General features: G+C 34.1%; 2 protein-coding genes across 2 annotated transcripts; one reads left to right on the forward strand and one right to left on the reverse strand.

Moving 5' to 3' along the window:
• Positions 1 to 4,184: 4,184 nt before the first annotated feature.
• On the reverse strand, positions 4,185 to 6,030 carry LOC140832959 (xyloglucan 6-xylosyltransferase 2-like). Its single transcript, XM_073197285.1, has one exon. The coding sequence runs from the start codon at positions 5,726 to 5,728 to the stop codon at positions 4,340 to 4,342; it is 1,389 nt and encodes a 462-aa protein (XP_073053386.1). The 5' UTR covers positions 5,729 to 6,030; the 3' UTR covers positions 4,185 to 4,339.
• Positions 6,031 to 7,536: 1,506 nt separating this feature from the next.
• LOC140832960 (heat shock factor-binding protein-like) lies at positions 7,537 to 10,302 on the forward strand. The gene is made up of 5 exons (XM_073197287.1): positions 7,537 to 7,672; positions 9,151 to 9,204; positions 9,385 to 9,408; positions 9,492 to 9,534; positions 9,806 to 10,302. The coding sequence occupies exons 1-5, from the start codon at positions 7,670 to 7,672 to the stop codon at positions 9,943 to 9,945; spliced, it is 264 nt and encodes an 87-aa protein (XP_073053388.1). The 5' UTR covers positions 7,537 to 7,669; the 3' UTR covers positions 9,946 to 10,302.
• The last annotated feature ends 9,757 nt before the right edge of the window (positions 10,303 to 20,059 follow it).

Here is a 20,059-nt window from a genome sequence, read left to right on the forward strand (position 1 = left end):
AGAAAATTGATGAAATATGTTGAAATTACGAATTAATTCACGAAATAATATATTCATATCAAAATACTAATAAGACGTCGGGGTAACTAAAATATATCAGCAATCACAAATTTAAAAATAATTATTGTCACGTGTTAGTATTACGATTACTACTCTCATTAATCAAAATTGAAAAAATAAAATAAAAAAAAATAGTGAGTAACATAATTTATTATTAAAATAATTATTATTTTTAAAGTCACTTTTTAGAGAAAAAATATAGTGCATTTACGATATTAAAACATACATTAAGTTAGAATAATTAATTGATCAATTATAAATTATCATATAAACTTGTGTCGATGTTTAAATGAGCCAAAATTGATAGTGAAAAATATGTCCTCTATCAATTCTTACAAGTCATTTTCGATCTTGCCCGAAATATTTTTTGAGATCTCGTATCAAATAAATAATATGCTTCCACCATAGTTTTCGATCCATATGTTATTTCATACTAAATTTCATTGTGAAATCTAAAATGTTGAATTAATTATAGACAAAAACTTGCGTGAAACAATCTCACGAGTCGTATTTTGTGAGACGTATCTTTTATTTGGGTCATCCATGAAAAAATATTACTTTTTATGTTAAGAGTATTATTTTTATTTTAAATATCGACAGAGTTGACATGTCTCACAGATACTCTTAATTATATAGCATTTAAAGTGTCATAAATATGTTTGATTTGAAAAGGGTAAGTTGGAATCTCAATATTATTTGAGGAATATTAACATTACCAAGGAAAGGAATAATATCAATTTTTTTGGGGACAAAAGATAAAGCTATTGTGACTTCAAACCACACACTAAAGATGCTTTGATTCAAAGCCCCTCACACTGACTAAAAATATGAAACAAAAGTACCCAAAATAGTGAAATATTCGTTTCGACAGATGGTTAAAGCACAGAGCACAACAAAAACGTAGATATCCGAGTTGGTAGAGCAGATAAACATTTTGTTATCAATCTTATACCGAGAGGAGGTGGAGTTTTTTTTTTTAATTTGAAATGAAAATTTTCATTAATCAATCGTTATTTCCACAATCGTGGTTGATGATATTTATTACAAATAATATCTGGAGGATGATACGTAATAAACAGATTGGCTAAGGATATTGCTGCTCGTGTCAATGTGTGAGTCGCCATATTTGCTTGTCTTCTCACATGTTGAATTTTGAAATAAGAATGAGCTTCTATCAACTGCCAGCAACCATAGATAATCGATCCAAACTCCGTGTAGTCTACATTCTTTGATGTTATTGCGTTCACCACCGTCTTTGAGTCAGATTCAAAGATAACATCCTGGAGTGCTAAGGAAAATGTCCATTGAATAGCATCAAGTAGGGCAAGTGCTTCGGCCTCTTTGACTTCCAACAAACCATTTCTCATACAAGATTTGCTAACATACATGAAGTGCAACGTCGATGCAGCCTTGTTTTGTTTAAAGAACAACGAGCAGTTGGTTTTGGAGCTGTGATACGAGACTCGACATGGAACTTTATGGTGAGCATTAGACAATACTATACTATAATTAATCAATCGAACAACACAAATCTTCTGATCAAGTAATAATTAAGTATTATAATAATTATCTTACGACTCGTTCTTTCGAAATTTCATATTTTGAAAACTTTGTATAAAAGTTTCATTATCGATTGTTAAAAATATTTCATTTTATAAGTAGACAATGAATCATCATTTCTCCTATCATCTTTCATTTTATTGAAAACTTCATATCTACAATTGCGACTAATAGAATTAATATAAAATATATTAATATTAGCAATTTGATTATTTATTTAAAAGTAATTGTGATTGTATAGTAATGTATGACAATTTTTCTTCAAAAAGAAAATGAAACTATATGACATATGACGTAAGTTTAGAATTTTAAGAAGTCCACGATAAATTAACAATTACTACAATAATTTACTATTTTTATAAATTTGATTAAATAAATATATTTTTATGTTTTTTCGAGCCCAGTGCAAGGCAGAGGTCCAGAAGACCAGAACTCCAGATGGACTCTTCTAATTTTTTTTTTTTTTTTTTTTTTGACATAGTTCAAAGGTAGCTCAAGTAAAACCAAAAAAAAGTGGAACCTGTAAAAGTTAAAATTTTTGTATTTAATCCAGTTAGCCCAAGCATTGGGAACAAAAAAAAAACAACCCATAAAAATTAAAATTTTAGTCTAGAAAATTAAATTGCTATGAATTTATTTAGCTCGGGTAGTATCAAATTTATGGCTTTGCCACCACCAGTGTGGGCAGAGAGAAGCTCTATCCATGTTTTCAGGCCATCATGTCGTGCAAAGCTTGTTCGGTTTGATTTACTTAACTAATGTGATTTGCAGACTATCACATGAACATGAACATTACCCAGTCCAAACCCCCAACGGTAGAGCTATAGAAATTTCGACTTCTCACATGATCAAAAGTTGGAGTAAAAAGTTAATTGAAGATTAAACATGAAAAATTAAAATATTAAATTTTAATATCGATAAAAAATGATTGACAAAAAAATTTACTATTGTTTTAAAAAATATTAAGTTAAAATATGTTTTATTTTACTAAAAAAATATTATATCGTTGTTATATTGATGATGAAACTATAATGTCCACGCTTTTCTGTGCGTTAAAGTATGGTTAACCTTATACTTTTCTTCTTTTGTAAAAAATTGTCTCATTTTACTTGAGATTTACGCTCAATCTCATCTAATCATTGCTCAATCTTACTTCTTTTTCTAACGTTGATTTACATGTAAGAGGTGTAGATTAGGTATCAACAAAGGAATAATCTAGTACAAGGAAATACAAGTCCACACGTAGATTAAGAGTAGATATCTTGTGAGACGGTCTCACAAATCTTTATTTATGATATAGATCAACCATACCGATTTTCGCAATAAAAAGTAATACTCTTAGCATAAAAAGTAATATTTTTTCATGGATGACCCAAATAAGATATCTGTCTCACAAAATACGATCCGTGAGACCGTCTCACACAAATTTTTGTCGTAAACTAGGTATCAAAAAGAATATAGAGAACTAAGAATAACAATTAGACAAAAACTTGTGTGATATGGTCTTATATGTCATATTTTGTGATACGTGTATCTTATTTGGGTCATCCATGAAAAAGTATTACTTTTTATACTAAGAGTATTATTTTTTAAATATCGATAAGATTGACCCGTCTCACAGATAAAAATTTGTGAAATCATCTCACATGAAACATATTCTGTTAAGAATCAATTGATCGGGAATTATATCTTCACAATTTATTAGATGAAAATTGATATTAAACAACAAATATAATTGCGTATTTATCTCGAATTCTACAATAACTAGAGTTAATTAATAATAAATATGTTATACTTTTATAATTTATTATCTCATCGCACGATCGAACCGACCAGTGTCTTAATATACAACCACGTCTATTCTAACTAGTCACGTAGGGAGTCGGTCTCATGATGTGCCTTTCGCGAGTAGGAAAGCATATAACCCGAACATGCGGTCATTCTGTGGCTTGGCGCCCATACCAAAATTTAAGGAGGGATTTGTTAACCACTGGTTTCAGACAAAAAACCTGTGTTTTTACGTATATCGTTCATGGAACCAACCAGTCACTTATTTCTTGCATGTAGCATCGGCAATAGCTCTTGAGACGGGGTTCGGTAATGGCTGGCGACTAGACCGGCCGATACCATCCTGGAAAGCATACTCATAATAGGGTTTAGGCTTCTCGACTCGTGAAGGCTCGATTACTTGCCATGTCTAGAGTTTACAACACATGGGCGTCACGAAACATGATTTTCGAAATCCAGATGCATGTATGCACATTCTATATCCCTATGACTCCTTTATGGAAGTTTAATCCTGGATATGCCCAATATATTCGTATGCATTCTTTAATCAATGAATGTTGATTTACCGATTAAAAAAACCCGATAGGCCGCACAAACATGAACTCATTTTCGCACTCTGCGCAAACTTCTCACTCTCTTCTAAAAAAACTCTCATTCTTTCAATGTCGACAAGAAAGTTTACACTTTACAGTATATGGTGGTGGAATGCTTTGGTAGCATTTCATCAGCAACATCTGCAAGCAATTGCCTTAGAAAAATCTCGTAGGAACACCAAGTTTAGTCATCACAGGACAATTGCCATAAATAAAGGAATACAATGACCACAATACTAAGAAACTGTTACCAATAACAAGATATTATGCATAAATATCAAGAACAAAAAATAAAATTCAAATTTAGACTTCGAATCGGGTATCCATTTCTGTCGTAATCAAGTAGATGGTGGTACCTTTATAGCTTTATATGAAGGGTGAAGCAATCCAAGATGATCGCTCATGTCTTCAAGTGGATTGCTAGTCTCGTTCCTCGTTCTCTTCACTCTTCTGCTAGCGAGTGATCTGTGAGTGAATCCATACATCTGTAAAATCTGATTGTCCCCGAAGTTGAATGCACGATCCATTTGCCTCAAGCAACGCTCGACTGGATAATCCCCGAATTTCCCACAAGGCTTGCATCCCACAAAGTGAGTCACGAGCGGCCATCGGTGATCACCGAACCCCGGATGATAATTATCCATCATTTCCTCATATTTATCCACCAAAATCCCCCAATAACCGTGCAAATAATATTTACTCTCGAGATAAACCTTGTCACCCCACTTATCCTTCTGCGATCCCAATATATACACCATTGCAGACTGATCATCTGCCTCAAAAACCGGCCTATCCTTCAACTCCCGAGTCAGAAGCGCCCCTGCATCCTCTCTGATCTTCCCCTTAGGCCCCATAGGCGCCCATGTATCGAGAATATCCAAAGACCATTGACAGTTCCGAAGCAGGAAACTTCCCGTGTTTAAACCAATCCAATTCTTGTCGTCGTAAACCATCTCGTCCCAACCGTGCATCACGAAATTACGATCCTTATACCTCTCCCATGGCACCTCAAACGCCATATCCGTAAACATAGCATCACTATCCATCCACCACAAGAACTCCACCTCCGGATGTGAAAGCAACAGCTTCCGGATCAAAGGCAACTTCGCCCAAAACCCAGACATCTCCGCATCGAGCAATGCCATATTGTAAAAGATCTCGATCCCATGAACCCTGCAATAATCAATCTTATTCTTAATAGACTTCAACAAGTAATGATCCCCCACAGGATTCTCACAGGGCTTAGGCGAAGATCCAGTAACCAACAAAACCCTCGGCTTGTTCGGACCCAGAAAATTTGGAAAATCCAAATTATTTTTCAACCATTCGCCTCTCTGCTCATCCCAATTCGTAATCTTCGGCCCTAAAGTATAGGGCTTAGATAAATCCCTCGTAAATTCAGCAACCCCGTCATCTTCATCCTTCAAAATCTTCCTTATATCAAAGTCAGCATAGTTATTGTTCCCATTATCCACACTAACACCACTTCCCCGCTCCCCTTGAGTCGCCTCCTCCAACACCCGCCGCGGCTCGTGCCGCTTGCGGAAATACGAAATCGTGTCACGGATATCATCTAGATCTTTCTCCGGCGTCCCAAATCTACCAGCTCCAAGATTTCCTCGCAGAACTATCACAGTGAGGAAAAGACAAAGAAGGGTCAACTTACCATTGCGCGCAAGGCGCTGAAGCTGCAGGACGCGTCGCTGGCTGAGGACCCGAGCTAGCATGACGCCTCCGGTACTTCAAAGGAGCTGAGAGCGTGAAATCTTGATTATGACAGTGAAGAATGAGCTGTGAAAAATCCCAGAACTCTAATTTCCGGGTTTTTTCTGGGGTAGGTTGATTGTGAATGATTTTACAGGGTTGAACGGAGAAAAAGGGATCTGAGGAGAAGGGATATAGAAGGAAACTGACTGATTGTGAGGGGTTTCTTGAGGGAAGGTGAAAAATTTGCGTCGGTGGAGAGCAGTAAAGCTGTAAAGGGTGGAGCTGCTAGTTCAACCCGTGTAAAGACTTGGGATTCGGACAAGAATATTATACTTCGTTTTCTGTCGTTTTATAGCTCAACCAGCCCATGATACTTGACGCGTTCTGATTTAGTTTTGATCATTCATATATATTTTATTTTAAATTTTTCACAATAAAAATAACTATAATAAAATCACAATAAAAATAACTATAATAAAATAAAATAAAATAAAATAAAAAACTAATCACAGAAGTTATTGTTTATATATAAACCAAAAACTTCACCCATCTGCTTATTGATGATAACGATCATGATGAAAATAGTTCAAATAAATAAAGAATATGTCTTTTGTAAGATGGACTCACGAATTTTTATCTGTGAGATGGATCAACCTTATCGATATTCACAATAAAAAATAATAATCTTAGAATAAGAAACAATAATATTTTTCATGGATGACCCAAATAAGAGATATGTCTCACATAATACATCCCATGAGACCGTATCACACAAATTTTTATCATAAATAAAATAAAAATTTCATTAGTATGTCAATAATAATGCATAAATATGTAATAATAGTAGTAATATTAAAGAACTGATTGAGTGATCATTATTTTGAATTTTTAATTAAAAAACAATTTAATTATTAAAAATAATTTCATTCGGTTCTTATGTCATTCATTTATATATTAGTCAATATAGTGTAATAAATCCACCATTTCATTCCGAGGTTGACAGATATCGATGGTGATGAAATAGATGCATGTCATAGTGTCTCAAGTATTGGTCGACCAAACCATTTATTGATTTCAATCTATATAAATTATAGTAACATTTTAATGATTTAAAACATATAAAATTTCTAGTTCGACCATATAAATAGTGTGGTCGAATATGAATTTTTCTTAGGCACGAGCCAAGATTAGTTGTATATGATTTATGTTGTAAATAAACCGAAACAGTTTGTGAGTTTTTCGAGTTTGTTCAAAAAATATTTGATTCGTATTCCATCTTATTGAATTTGAGATGAACTAGAAAATGTTAGAACTTTTTTGGAGCAGGACTCGAACATTAATTATTTTATTCAATAGTTTGCGAGTCTCGATATTATATTATATAATATAATTATATATTAAATAAATAAATTTCGAGCTTTTTGAGTATTTATTTTCGAGTAATATTTGATTAACTCGCAAAAATGTTCGAAACTTTCAAGTTGAATTCGAAATCGGGCTTTAATTCGAATCGAATTCGAGCTAAAAGTTTTAAAATTTTCGAACTTCGAATCGAGCTCAAACTCGACTAAAACTTATTCGAATTGAATACGAGCCGTCAAATTTTTATCATATTCGATTTGATTCGTCCACTCTCCTATTCATGCCTAATGAAATCCTTCATTCTTAAAAAAAAAAAGAAAAAAACTAGTTGATCGAATCTTGGACACCCGATTTATCTCCCTCTAAAAAAAAAGTAAATAAAAAATAAAAAATCATATAATGGGCCGACCGATACACTTCTCCACCCTGTTGGACCCTTAGAGACCGTCCAAAAGTTTGGGTTATGGAAACCCATTCTTCGAGCTCCATCAGGCCCAACCAACATCCGCCTTTCATGTTTAAATTCAGCATCCATTTCAAAATCTTACAAATTTTTGCTGCAAATTTTCTCCACCCAATCCCAGTACGGATACGAAGAAATGGTAAATTACTTGTTTTTTTTTTCAGTTTAATTTCCCAATTTTGAAGCTCTTAAACTTGTTCTCGAATCGTTTGATAGCTGATTTCAGAGATTCGTGTCGCTTTTTGCTTATATTGCATATTTTAGATTTTGAATCTCAACCTCGTTTGAGTAATTTCTTTCCAATCCTGTGCGGATACAAATAAATGGTTAATTTTTTAAAATGGAAAATGTTGTCGTGTTGGGTTACGTGATATGGGATATTTTACTGTGTTTTGTTGAATTTTGAAAGCAATTATTGATTAGTAAGGGCTGGAATTGTGTGTGTACTATCAATTAGCTTATATTTGAAAAATGAAGAAATGTTATTTAAACATTTCACTTAGACTGAATCATACATCAACAAGCTGCCTAACATAGTTAAAGCAGACTTTTTTGACATTCAAAACATTTTAACGTATTATTGTTGTGACTATATAAGTGTTATTGTGAGATAAGAAACATGAATCATTTTATCACTTGCTTCAAATGAGCATATTGATCTATGTTTGAGAAAATCCATCTATTGCATCAGTGGAACTTACCAATTTGATATTATTGCAACCTACCAATTTTTGATGATGAACCCTTTTATGACGAAGTGAATATCATTTGATGTCCCCTTTTGGAGAGAAGCAACTATTGACGAGATTGAATCAATTTTTTTTATCATGTTTAGGAGTTAGAACTTCATCGATTAATCTAATGAGAGTAAGCTGATGAGTTATTAGTGGATATTCCTCAATCGAATTCTAAGGTCCCTCAATCGAAGTCTAAGTTCCCTACCATTTATCCACTAATAATTGTTAAAAATGTTATTGAATGGGGAAGCTGATGAAGAAATTTATAAATTAGCTCTTGGTTTTACAGCGGAAACGAGAAAATATTTGTAAGCTTGGTAAATCCTTGTATTGATTTAAATAAGTTCCTAATCAGTGACATGACAAGTTTGACCATGTGATGACATCCAACGGGTATTGTGTTCTTGAACTTGATATGTTCGTTTACAATAAACTTTTAATTCCTCGTATGGTGACATGACAAGTTTGACCAAGTGATGATATCTGAGGGGTGTTGTGTCCGTGAAGTTGATATATTCATTTTTACTAAATTTGATGAGGAATGGGGCGATTATCTGCTAGAATGTAGATGATATGTCAATGTTGAGAACTGACATTGAGGTATTTATGAGAGAGTACTTTTTTATCATCCTAATTTGATATGGACTATACAAGTGAGGATCATGTAATTTATGTTGTTTGTTCTAATTGGGCACATCGATCTATTTTTGAGTAAATTAATCTATCGTTTGTCTTTGTCATAATCCATCAGTTTTTTGTTTATGCATTCAATCTGTCAATCTGTTCTTCATTGTTGCGACCTGTTAAGACCAGAAGTCGTGCCTTGTTATAATTCGTCTTCCTTTGCAATACTTATGCGTTGTCGCTTCTTTGCTGACAGGATGGACATGATGCAGAGAACTCAAAACAGAGCACTTCTGATATGACAGCATTTGTAACTTTTTTCCCAAGGACTTATTTTTCTAATTTATTTTATCTTATTTTATATTTATCTGTAATCCTTTTTCTTTGTTATGGAAAGAGGGGTGTGCTGGCAGTTACATTTCTTTCACTTTCTGGAAGTGATTTATTGCTAATACTCCTTACACTAACTTATCTATCTTTTTATGCTTAGGTGCAAAACCTACTTCAGCAAATGGTTAGTAATTAATATCAATCTTTATTGTGCTTCATTTTCTTTTACACCCAATAGCATTGCTAATATTTATTCTCTCTTTGCAGCAAACTAGGTTTCAGACAATGTCTGAATCCATCATTTCGAAAAATATCCTTCAAATACCATATAAGGACATGATATTGATCCTTGCACACACTTATACCAATGTTAGCTCTTGATATTTAATTTCACCACAATATTCAAGCATGCTTATAAGTTTTTTCAAAAACATATCACCCAAGAATTCACTCAGTGTAGCGGATTGAGAAACCCAGTTGCACAATAGCATTACCCATATATTGTGAATCTTCCATGAAAATCTAATCTGAACTTTTTAACATGTTATTTATTGAGATTTCAACCCTTGACCACATTGCACTTGATGAAATGGGGAACCGGATCGATGAACTTGAGCAGAGTATCAATGACCTTAGGAATGAAATGGGTCAAGAAGGCTCTCCATCGCCCTCAGCTCCATTGAAGGCAAGAGATGACCCCAAGTCTGCTGATGATAGTTAAATGATATTGGCTCGTTTATGTATACGTTTTTGGATGTTGCGTCTTCTTTGTTCATGATTTCTTGAATTGGAACTGTACCAGCCCCAATTTCACAATTTGGAGAAATTCTGAATTTGAGATTTTTGGTGGATGGTCCAAGTATGTGCGACTGTGTTGGCAAATACTTTTATTTTTTGTGCTCCTTTGACGTGTATGCAGCTTTCTTGATTAGCAGAAATCTACATTACTTGAACGATCATCTCACGCATAGAAATCTGAAATTGATACCGAGTTCTATCACCTCGAGTGTGTATAAGCTAAGCATGAGTTTTGTTGTGCCATAATATATTCGGTTGAGTTATATTTAATTATTTAATAGATCACTTGTTTTGAAGATTGAGTTTTTAATAAACTAGAGGACAGTTTTAGGTAGGGAGGTAAATGATCCAAACCAAACTAAACAGTATCAGGCTTGAGCTTGGTTTGTTTAAAACTGTTTGAGGCTCGAGCTCGATTCGAGCTTCTATTATCAGGCTCGAGCTTGGTTTGTATTGAAATTACTGAGCTCGTTAAAAGCTCGAGCTCGGCTCGTTAAAATCTCGTTTAGAATGTTAATCAAGCCAGGCTCGAGCTCGGCTCGTTAAAAACTCGTTTAGCATGTTAATCAAGCCAGGCTCGAGCTTTATTCATTAATAGCCCGTTTAACATGTTTAACAAGCCTGACTTGAGCTCGTCTCGTTTTTGAGCTCGATAAGTATAGAATTGAACTCGAGTTTGAGTTTGAATCGAGCTTGTTAAAAATTAAATATATCTATAAACTAATTTTAAATCATACATAAAAATGTAAATTCATTCATAAATAACCAAAACGACACAAATAAAAGCAAAAAAAAACATAAATAAGTATATTATTGAACATTCCAAAATCATGTTTGCGAGCCACCTAAACGAGCCGAGCTCGAGCTCGCGAGCCTATTATCAAACATGTTTGCGAGCTCACGAGTCGAATATATTCTTAGGCTTGAGCTTGGTTTGATTAAATTTTCAAGCTCAAAATCGAGCTTGAGCTTGATTTGATATGATTAACAAACTTAAACGAGCTTATTATCGAGCCGAGCTTCGAATAGCTCGCAAACCGTTTGGTTCATTTACATTCCTAGTTTTAGGTAACTTGATTCACATATGAATCGAATATGTGATTAGAAATGTAAAATATAAGTATAGTTTTAATATTTTTTAAATTCAATTTCAACTGTTTTATATGTGTAGTACGTAGACTATGTGCTCAAGTATATCGTGTATTGAGATCGTAGAACTCGAGATGTCAACCACGCAAAACAGACTAATAATTCAAGATTCATTCTTTAAACATGAGATAAGAGTTACAATTATTCAACGCTTTATTTTAAAAGCAATAGCGCACTGTTGGCAACTTCAAGGTTTTTTCAACATAATTCAAGGGCCTTTCGTGATCAATATGTAGATTACGTGAAAAAGACTACAAAAATTCAAGATTCATTCTTAAAGGCACAAGATAATAGTGACAATCATTCGACACTACTTGTAAAAACAAGACATTGTCTACCACTTCAAGGTTCTCTATAGTATAATTCTGTTATCAAAATTGTTAATAACAGAATTGTAGAAGCAGACTTGTAAATATAAGCATAAATCAGAATAAGTATACTGTTGAAAGTATAAGTATCGTGTATGTAAGAACAAAACCAAATCGAGGCCTGTAGCTGGTACAATTTCCTTAAAACATATTCATCTCCTCCGGTATGTGCTTCGAGCATTTTACCGGACAAAAACAAAACCAAATCGAGGCCTGTAGCTGGTACAATTTCCTTAAAACATATTCATCTCCTCCGGTATGTGCTTCGAGCATTTTACCGGACAAATTTTTCCTGAGATATAATAGGCAAACTTGCAGTGATGTTGCACAAATCACCACACCGGCGAACGAAATAGTACCTGAACTTTATCAGTGGATCACGCATGAACGCAAGCAGTATGCAAGCAGGAGGCCGAATGCAGGAACGAGGGAGAAAGAAACGTGTTTTCTGGTGTACCTTCTAGCCTTGGCACATCCTCTATTTATACACGCTGATAGCATCCATACGAAAGGTCAAAGGTTGACATCAATAGACAACCGAAGCACCAACAGCCAGTTAGATGGAGCACCTAAAACTAGGCATGTGAAAGGTCTCACAGGGCATGTGGAAGGTCTCTTCCAAGGGAAGAAAATTGTGAAAGGTGGCATAGCCTAACTAAGCGATTTTTGCCTTGATCGGTCCGATATTCGATGCACCCAAGTCGAGCTCGTACGCTTACACACAAGTCAAGCCTTTTCTAGTTCAAATCGAGCCCATGATTTACACTCTCTTACGCCGGTTTGCGCGAGATAGCATCTTGACCTATCATTCTTACACTTCTATTCTTACGAGACGGGCTCGATTTTATTTGGAAAGCTGATTTTAGCCAAACGAAGGACTTTTAAAGGCCCAAAAAATATTGTGTTCGAAAACAAATTTTTGTAAACTTTTATTTTACAACTAAATAGGTATTAATGAGCCTAATTTACCTAAGATTAGTAGACCTAATTAATCTTAAGCTAAAAAGCCCAAAACCCTAACCCATTAACAAATAATTTTCGAAAATGATAAAAAGAAACCTAAGGCTCTTGAGACTCCATAGCAGCCGAAACTTGCACATACAACACACACATTTTTGAAAAATTGGAGAGGAAAATTCAAGGAGATTTCGTCGTCCATTCGTCCCTCTTCACAACTCACGCCAACGATCGAATATTAGAGCGTTTTTAACGCAAATGCACGCTACTAATCTTTCTTTTGCACCATTCAAATCATATTATGCACGATTTGTGTGTTTTAGCATGAAAAAGATTTGAGCACAAAACTCTTAACATTTTGGCAAATTTTTTTAAAGTTTTGATGATCCTATGTGTATATGAGTCGTGTTATGATTTCTAATGAGTACTCTGCCAATATAAAACGTTAAAGGGCTGGGAAAGTGTCGTTTAGGCACGAGACGATGACTGGATAGTAGCGTTAGGGCTGTGCATGGTTAGCTAGATGAACGTAGGGTCTCTTCATGAGCTTTCCTTGTGGTTGGGTCGGCTAGGGAGGAACCGCACGAAGGCTCGGCCAGGGCTTGGGCAGGGTCTGTGCGTGGCTCGGGTTAGAGTCTAGGAAGAATCATAAGGTGACAGGACTCCTCATGGTTCGAAGAAGAGGGCAACCACAGGCCTAAACTAGGGCTAGGGTTTGCGGCTGGTTGCAAGGGTTGGGTGCACGGCTGGTTGGGTGGCTAGGCTGGTCCAGTAGGGTCTAGCGAGGATGGCTCAAGTCTAGGCTTGGTCTGGTGCAGCCATGGCCCAAGGTGGCTTGAGTTGGTGAAGGCCGCGATGTTGGAGAGTTAAGAGAGAGGCGCGCACGGCTTGTCTTGGGGCTAGGGGCTAGGTGCGCAAGTCCGTGATGGTTCAGGGTGGTCTAGGAAGGTCTGGTCAAGGGTTGGTCCAAGAAGGCTCGAGGGTGTTTCGATGGAATATGCTGAATGGCTTGAGTTTGGGTAAAAGGGTTCGAACATGGGCTAGGAAGAAAAGGGGCTCAAACCGTGGTTCACGGGGGCTGTTCGTGGCTCACGGGGTAGTTTACGCATGAAAAGCTTTTAAAATTTGGAACTAAAATATGAAGTTTGGAACTTATTCAGATTACAACGCTTCACGGTTTAGTTGGTAAGTCCATAAATCGAACGGCTCGGGTTACGTCTAAGAAAAATGTTAGAAGTCAAATTTAAGCTTATATAATGAATTGAGATAGCCTTGAGTCAATAAAAGTAAGAAAAAGTTAAAATCGGGAATTTTAGAGTCCAAGGGTAAAATGGTCATTTTATGTCCCGGGTAGTACGAAAGGTCTGGCACTGTCCTAAAAAATTATAATACATGCTAAAAGATATTTTAAAACGTTTATGAAGAAAGTATGGAATTTTATGATATATGGTAAAGTTGTAAGATTTTTCCAGGAAAAATGCTATTTTACGAATTTTGAAGGACACGATATTTTATGAATAAAAAGGAAAGAATATATTTTTAAGGATGTTAATTGACTATGACAAACATAATATGATATGATTGGGGATATCGTGAGGGAGAATGCTCCAGAGGGTGCCCGACGATCGTATTTCCACTTTTGACGAGGCTCAGCGTCCGTCCCTATGTACAATGGTGAGCTAATACTAATCAATCGACCACATTATGAAACGATTACAGCTAGTCACATTCAAGGATCAAACTTCACCCAAAAATGATATATGATGATGGAAAGCTTTACGATTTATTTATGCTTACAAATCTATGCTATTTATTTTAAATAAAAATATGCTTTTTATTGAATGTGCATGTATATGTATTATTGATATATATGGTTAGAGCGTGCTAAGTCATTAGACTCAATAGATTTGAATGGCTTCAGGTGATGATGATATTGGGGAAGTCGCTGACGTTTGAGTGGATATAGTCCGGCAGTACACTCTCCATGGACATTTATTTCCGCACTTTCTTAGTATTTAAAGTTTTACGAAATTATTTTGAGGATTTTCTATTAGAGATTTATGTTTTATTTTGAAGTTCAATGTTGGATTATTTTTAAATGTTGTCGTATAATTTTGGTGGTTGACGATTTATGGAATTTTTATGCATTTAGGATTTTGAAATGTGTTATTTTTAATTAAAAGTTTCGATTTTTTTTTAAAAAAATAGTAGGATTTTTAAGTTAAAAAATAATGGACATTTCAACTATACAGTCGTTTGTGTAAATTAGGATATACTTCACAAAAGACTCTCCATGATACTATTAAGTTATCATGATTGTGTTCGTTTTGACCGTGAACACATTCTTGGTTCTGTAAGAGGGTCTAGAATTGAGCCCAAAAATTCCTTCAAAACGACCCCACTTCTATCTCACATAGGTGATTCTATATTACTTCTCATCATAATCATTAAAATCAGTAAGATTATCCTCAACATTCACTGTTTCATTATATAAATGGACTAGGTATAACCCCACACAGTGATTTTCCAAATTAGTGCAATTAGGTTGTGATATTGAACCTAGTTCTTGGGATCTCCAGTCAGCGTAGGTTGGGTTTTTGTTCACACAAATTTATTTTAAAGGCTTAAGCCACATTCCTTTTGACGATTTCGCAACTAACTTTCTGTTCAATCCTTTGATTAACGGATCTGCTACGTTATCCTTTGACTTTATGTAGTCAAGAGAGATAACTCCAGTTGAGAGTAATTGTCTAATTGTATTGTGTCTACGACGTATAAGCCTAGACTTACTATTATACATATTGTTTTGTGTCATTCCAATCACAGATTGACTATCACAATGTATACATATAGTCGGCACATGTTTTTCCCATCCTGGAACATCTTTTAAGAACTGACGCAGTCATTCAACCTCTTCAACATATTTGTCGAGAGCTATAAACTCAGATTCCATCAGAGATCTGGCTATTACAGTTTGTTTAGAAGATTTCCACACAATTGATGCACCTCTTAAAATGAATACAAATCAACTTGTGGATTTTGAGTATTTCATATCAGATATCCAGTTTGCATCACTATATCTTTCAATAACAGTAGGATATCTGGTATAATAGAGTCCATGCGAGTGTACCTTAAGTATCTTAGCAATCTGATAATTGCTTTCCAGTGTTCAAATCCTGGATTACTCGCGAATCTACTCAATTTTCTTACTGCATAGGCTATATCTGGTATTGTACAACTCATTAAGTACATCAAAATTCCAATAACTCGAGAGTATTCTAATCGAGACATACTCTTACTTCGATTTTTTGATAGATGCTGACTGGTATCTATCGGGGTTCTAGCAATGCAGAGTCATCTTTATTGAATTTTTTAAGGATTTTGTTCATATAATGTGATTGACTTAGAACTAACCCTTATGATGTTCTATAAATTTTAATTCCAAGAATCACATCGGCTAAGCCCAAACCTTTTGTGTCGAATCTTGAGTTTAACAACTTCTTTGTGGATTTATTCATCTTATCGTTGCTACCAATGACAAGTATGTCATCTATGTAAAGACATAAAATGACATAACGATTTCCATTGTACTTTACGTATACACATTTGTCGCATTCACTGGATTTACATCCACTTTCTATCACGACTTTATCAAATTTTTTGTGTCATTGCTTTCGTGCTTGTTTTAAGCCACATAGAGACTTCACCAGATTGCAAACCTTATTTTCTTGCCTAGTTGCAGAAAATCCCTCAGGTTGTTCTATGTAAAATTCATCTTCTAAATCTCCATGTAGAAAAGCTGTCTTTACATCTATTTGACGTACTTCAAGATTCCACAAGGTGACAATTGCAAGTATCACACGAGTAGATGTTATTATCGTTACAGAAGAATAAGTGTTAAAGTAATCAAGCCCTTCATGTTTATGGCAACCATTGATTACTAATCTGACTTTATACTTATCTATGATTCCATTTGATTTCATTTTCAGTTTGATAATCCATTTACAGCCTAGTGGTTTGCTTTCCGGAAGAAAATCCACTAATTCTCATGTATGGTTTTGTAAATAGATTCTATTTCAGAATTGATAGCCTATTTCCAATTAGGCCTCTCAGATGAATTCGTTTCTTCCTTGAATCTTTGAGGTTCAATCTCTATCATGAAGGTGATGAAAATTTGAACCAAAAGATTTCTCTGTCCTAACTTTCTTACTCTGTCTAGGTTCAACCTCATGGTTGACCTCTTGTCCTTTTTCAAGTGTCTCATATGATCTTTTGGAAGAACTAGGTTTTTCCTTAGATTCTATTTCAGAATTTATAGCCTCTTTCCAATCAGGCCCCTCAGATGAATTCGTTTCTTCCTTGAAGCTTTGAGGTTCAATCTCTATCATGAAGGTGATGAAAATTCGAACCAAAAGATTTCTCAGTCCTAGCTTTCTTACTCTGTCTAGGTTCAACCTCATGGTTGATCTCTTGTCTCTTTTCAATTGTCTCAGATGATCTTTTGGAAGAACTAGGTTCTTCCTTAGATTTGTATGGCAACATATGTTAAAAGAATAAAGCATTTTTAGATTCCATTATCGTATTCTTGTGAATGTCAGATATTCGAGATTCATGTACAAGAAAGTGACAAGCGCTATTATTTTTAACATATCCAATGAAAATACAATCAACAATCTTTGGTCCTATCTTTACTTTCTTCGGAGTGGGGATTACTACCTTGGCAAGACACCCTCACACTCGCAAATATTGGTAGGAAGTAATTCTTCATTTCCATAACTCGTATGGATTTTTATCTTGTTACTTTTGAGACACCTTATTTAAAAGGTAATTTGCTGTTAGAACAGCTTCCCCCCACACGTTCTATGGTAAACCAAAACGTAATAAAAAATGTATCAATTATTTCTTTCAAGGTGCGATTCTATCTCTCTACAATGTCATTTTACTGAGGAAAATAAGGTACAATTCTTTCATGTTTGATACCATGTTGAGCATAAAAATCAGCAAATGATGATTCATATTCACCTCCACGATCACTTCTTAGCACCTTAATTTTCATGCTAGATATACATAACAAAATTTTGTGCTATCATCAACAAAAGTATTTATCCCACCACTTGTTTTCTCATTTTGTAAATCGTTAGTTTTGCCTTAATTTTAGCCCTCTGCGCCGGCTTGCGTGAGAGATGACCTCTTGACCAATCATTCTTACAATTTCATAAAGTATAATACAATATAAACTTTTTTATACTACCTTGATTTTTGTATGCGGGACAAACTTATCATTCCCCAATATTCATTCACACACATGAAATGCTCATTAACACATACAATCCAAACTGAATTTATTTATATATATAATCCAACAAATTCGAGGTTACTTCGAAGTAAATGAAAAGAAAACATGATTTAATTATTCAAAAAAAAATTAAATCATCAACAACATTTTCCTAAAAAGAAAAACACAAAATTTTTTGTGAGAGGATCTCATTAGTAAATTTTGTGAGACGGTCTCATATTTGGATCACGTTTAAAAAAATATTAATTATTATTATGAAAATAAACAGAATTGATCCGACCCTCTTACAGTAAACCTGTTAAGAAAAAAAGAAATATTCAATACAAGACATAACCGAAAAAACAAGTGATATTAAGGCTTTCTTGTACAATTCTAAAAAGTTTGTTTTTGTTGAAAAATAATATTTAAAATGTGTGTATTGAATATTTGAATGTTGAATATTTGAATGTTGAAAATAAGAGTTTTAAATATTGAAAATTAGTGTGTGATGATCTATATGATGATGAATTTATTTTTGGATTATTTGTAAAGAAATTCTATAAATAGATCTCTCATTTGTGAAGAAAATCACAGTTGAGTTGAGAGAAAAAAATATTATAAAGTGTGTAGTTTGATAATTTTGAGAGTTTAAGATTTTTACTTTTTACCATAAATTTTCACATTTTCATAACACGTTATCAGCATGAAGCTCTAAAAGTCCTCCATATTTTTTCAAGCTCCAAAACAGAAGAAAAAAGTAACAAAAGTAATAATATTTATTTTACTGTTATTTATTTATTGTGTATATATTTAATATATAATATAATGTTATTATATAATAAAGATTAGAAATAATAAAAATAATTTTTTCAAAAACTTGTTATAAATCATGGGAGGATGTTAAGACGACATCCCACACTCCCGGTAAGGGATACGACAAGTATAAAAGTCTATAAGATTTTTTAAACAAAATAACTTATGACACCTTATTATAATAATATGATATGATATACATAATTATTTAAACATGACTAATTTTATATACACCATATTATTACCATAAAATTATACAAATACATACATTTATTTTTTTTGTGCACCAACGGTAAAAAAAAAACTGCTAATTTTTGCTCTATAAATATAATCTCACAAACACATTCAATCACTCCAACTTTCTATCCTTCTCTAAAAATTATTCTTCATCAAATTTTCGAAGAAAAAAGAAGATGACTTTCTCAAGGTTATTTTTAATTATTTTAGTTATTATACTCACGAGTCTTGTATTTATTGGAGAATATCATCCTCGTGTGTTTTCTTTATTTTTACGAATGCTTGTACTTGTTGTTTATCTATTACTTTGTATTGCAATATTCATTAACTAATAAAATGCATCGTAATTTTTTTAGTACCACAATGTCAAATTTGACAAAGCTCGAATTTGTTGCGCTCGACATCACGGGGAAAAAAATTATATGTCATGGACCCTAGATGTAGAAATGTATCTTGAGTTATTGGGTCTAAGCGAGACCATTAAAGAATATGGCATATCTTCATCACAAGAAAAAGCAAAAGCTATAATATTTTTGCGTCGACATCTTGATGAATATTTAAAATGTGAATATCTCATCGAAAAAGATCTCATGGCTCTGTGGAAAGGATTAAAAGAAAGATTTGAACATATAAAAGAACTTATACTTCCGACCGTCCGTGATGAATGTAATATGTTAAGATTCCAAGATTTTAAGAAAGTCAGTGATTACAATTCAGCGATGTATCGAATAATCTCGCAGCTAAAATTTTGTGGACATGAGACTACAAAATCGGAAATGCTTGAAAAAACATTTTCCACGTTTTACACATCAAATATAACTCTACAACAACAATATAGAGTGCGTGGATTTGCGAGATATTCTGAACTCATCGTATGTCTTCTTGTGGCGGAAAAGAACAACGAGCTGCTAATGAGAAATCATCAGTCCCGACCCATTGGATCAACAACATTTCCAGAAGTAAATGCTGTAAGTAAAAATGAATTTAAACCTCGAAACCAAAATAAAATTCAAAGACAAGATTTTGGTCGAGGTTGAGGTCAAGGTCGTGGACGTGGACGTGGACGTGGAATTGGTCGTGGTCGAGGCCGAGGTTTTGAAAACAATAGAGATAGTTATTTTTATAACTCATCTCAAAAGGGCGTCACGACCACCCACATAAAAGGCATAATGAGAACATGAGTGTTAATAAAAATCACTCGAAAAGATTTTAAAGTTCTTGTTTCAGATGCGGCACTC

This window comes from Primulina eburnea, chromosome 5 (genome assembly GCF_022965805.1).
Source record: "Primulina eburnea isolate SZY01 chromosome 5, ASM2296580v1, whole genome shotgun sequence".
NCBI lineage: Eukaryota > Viridiplantae > Streptophyta > Magnoliopsida > Lamiales > Gesneriaceae > Primulina > Primulina eburnea.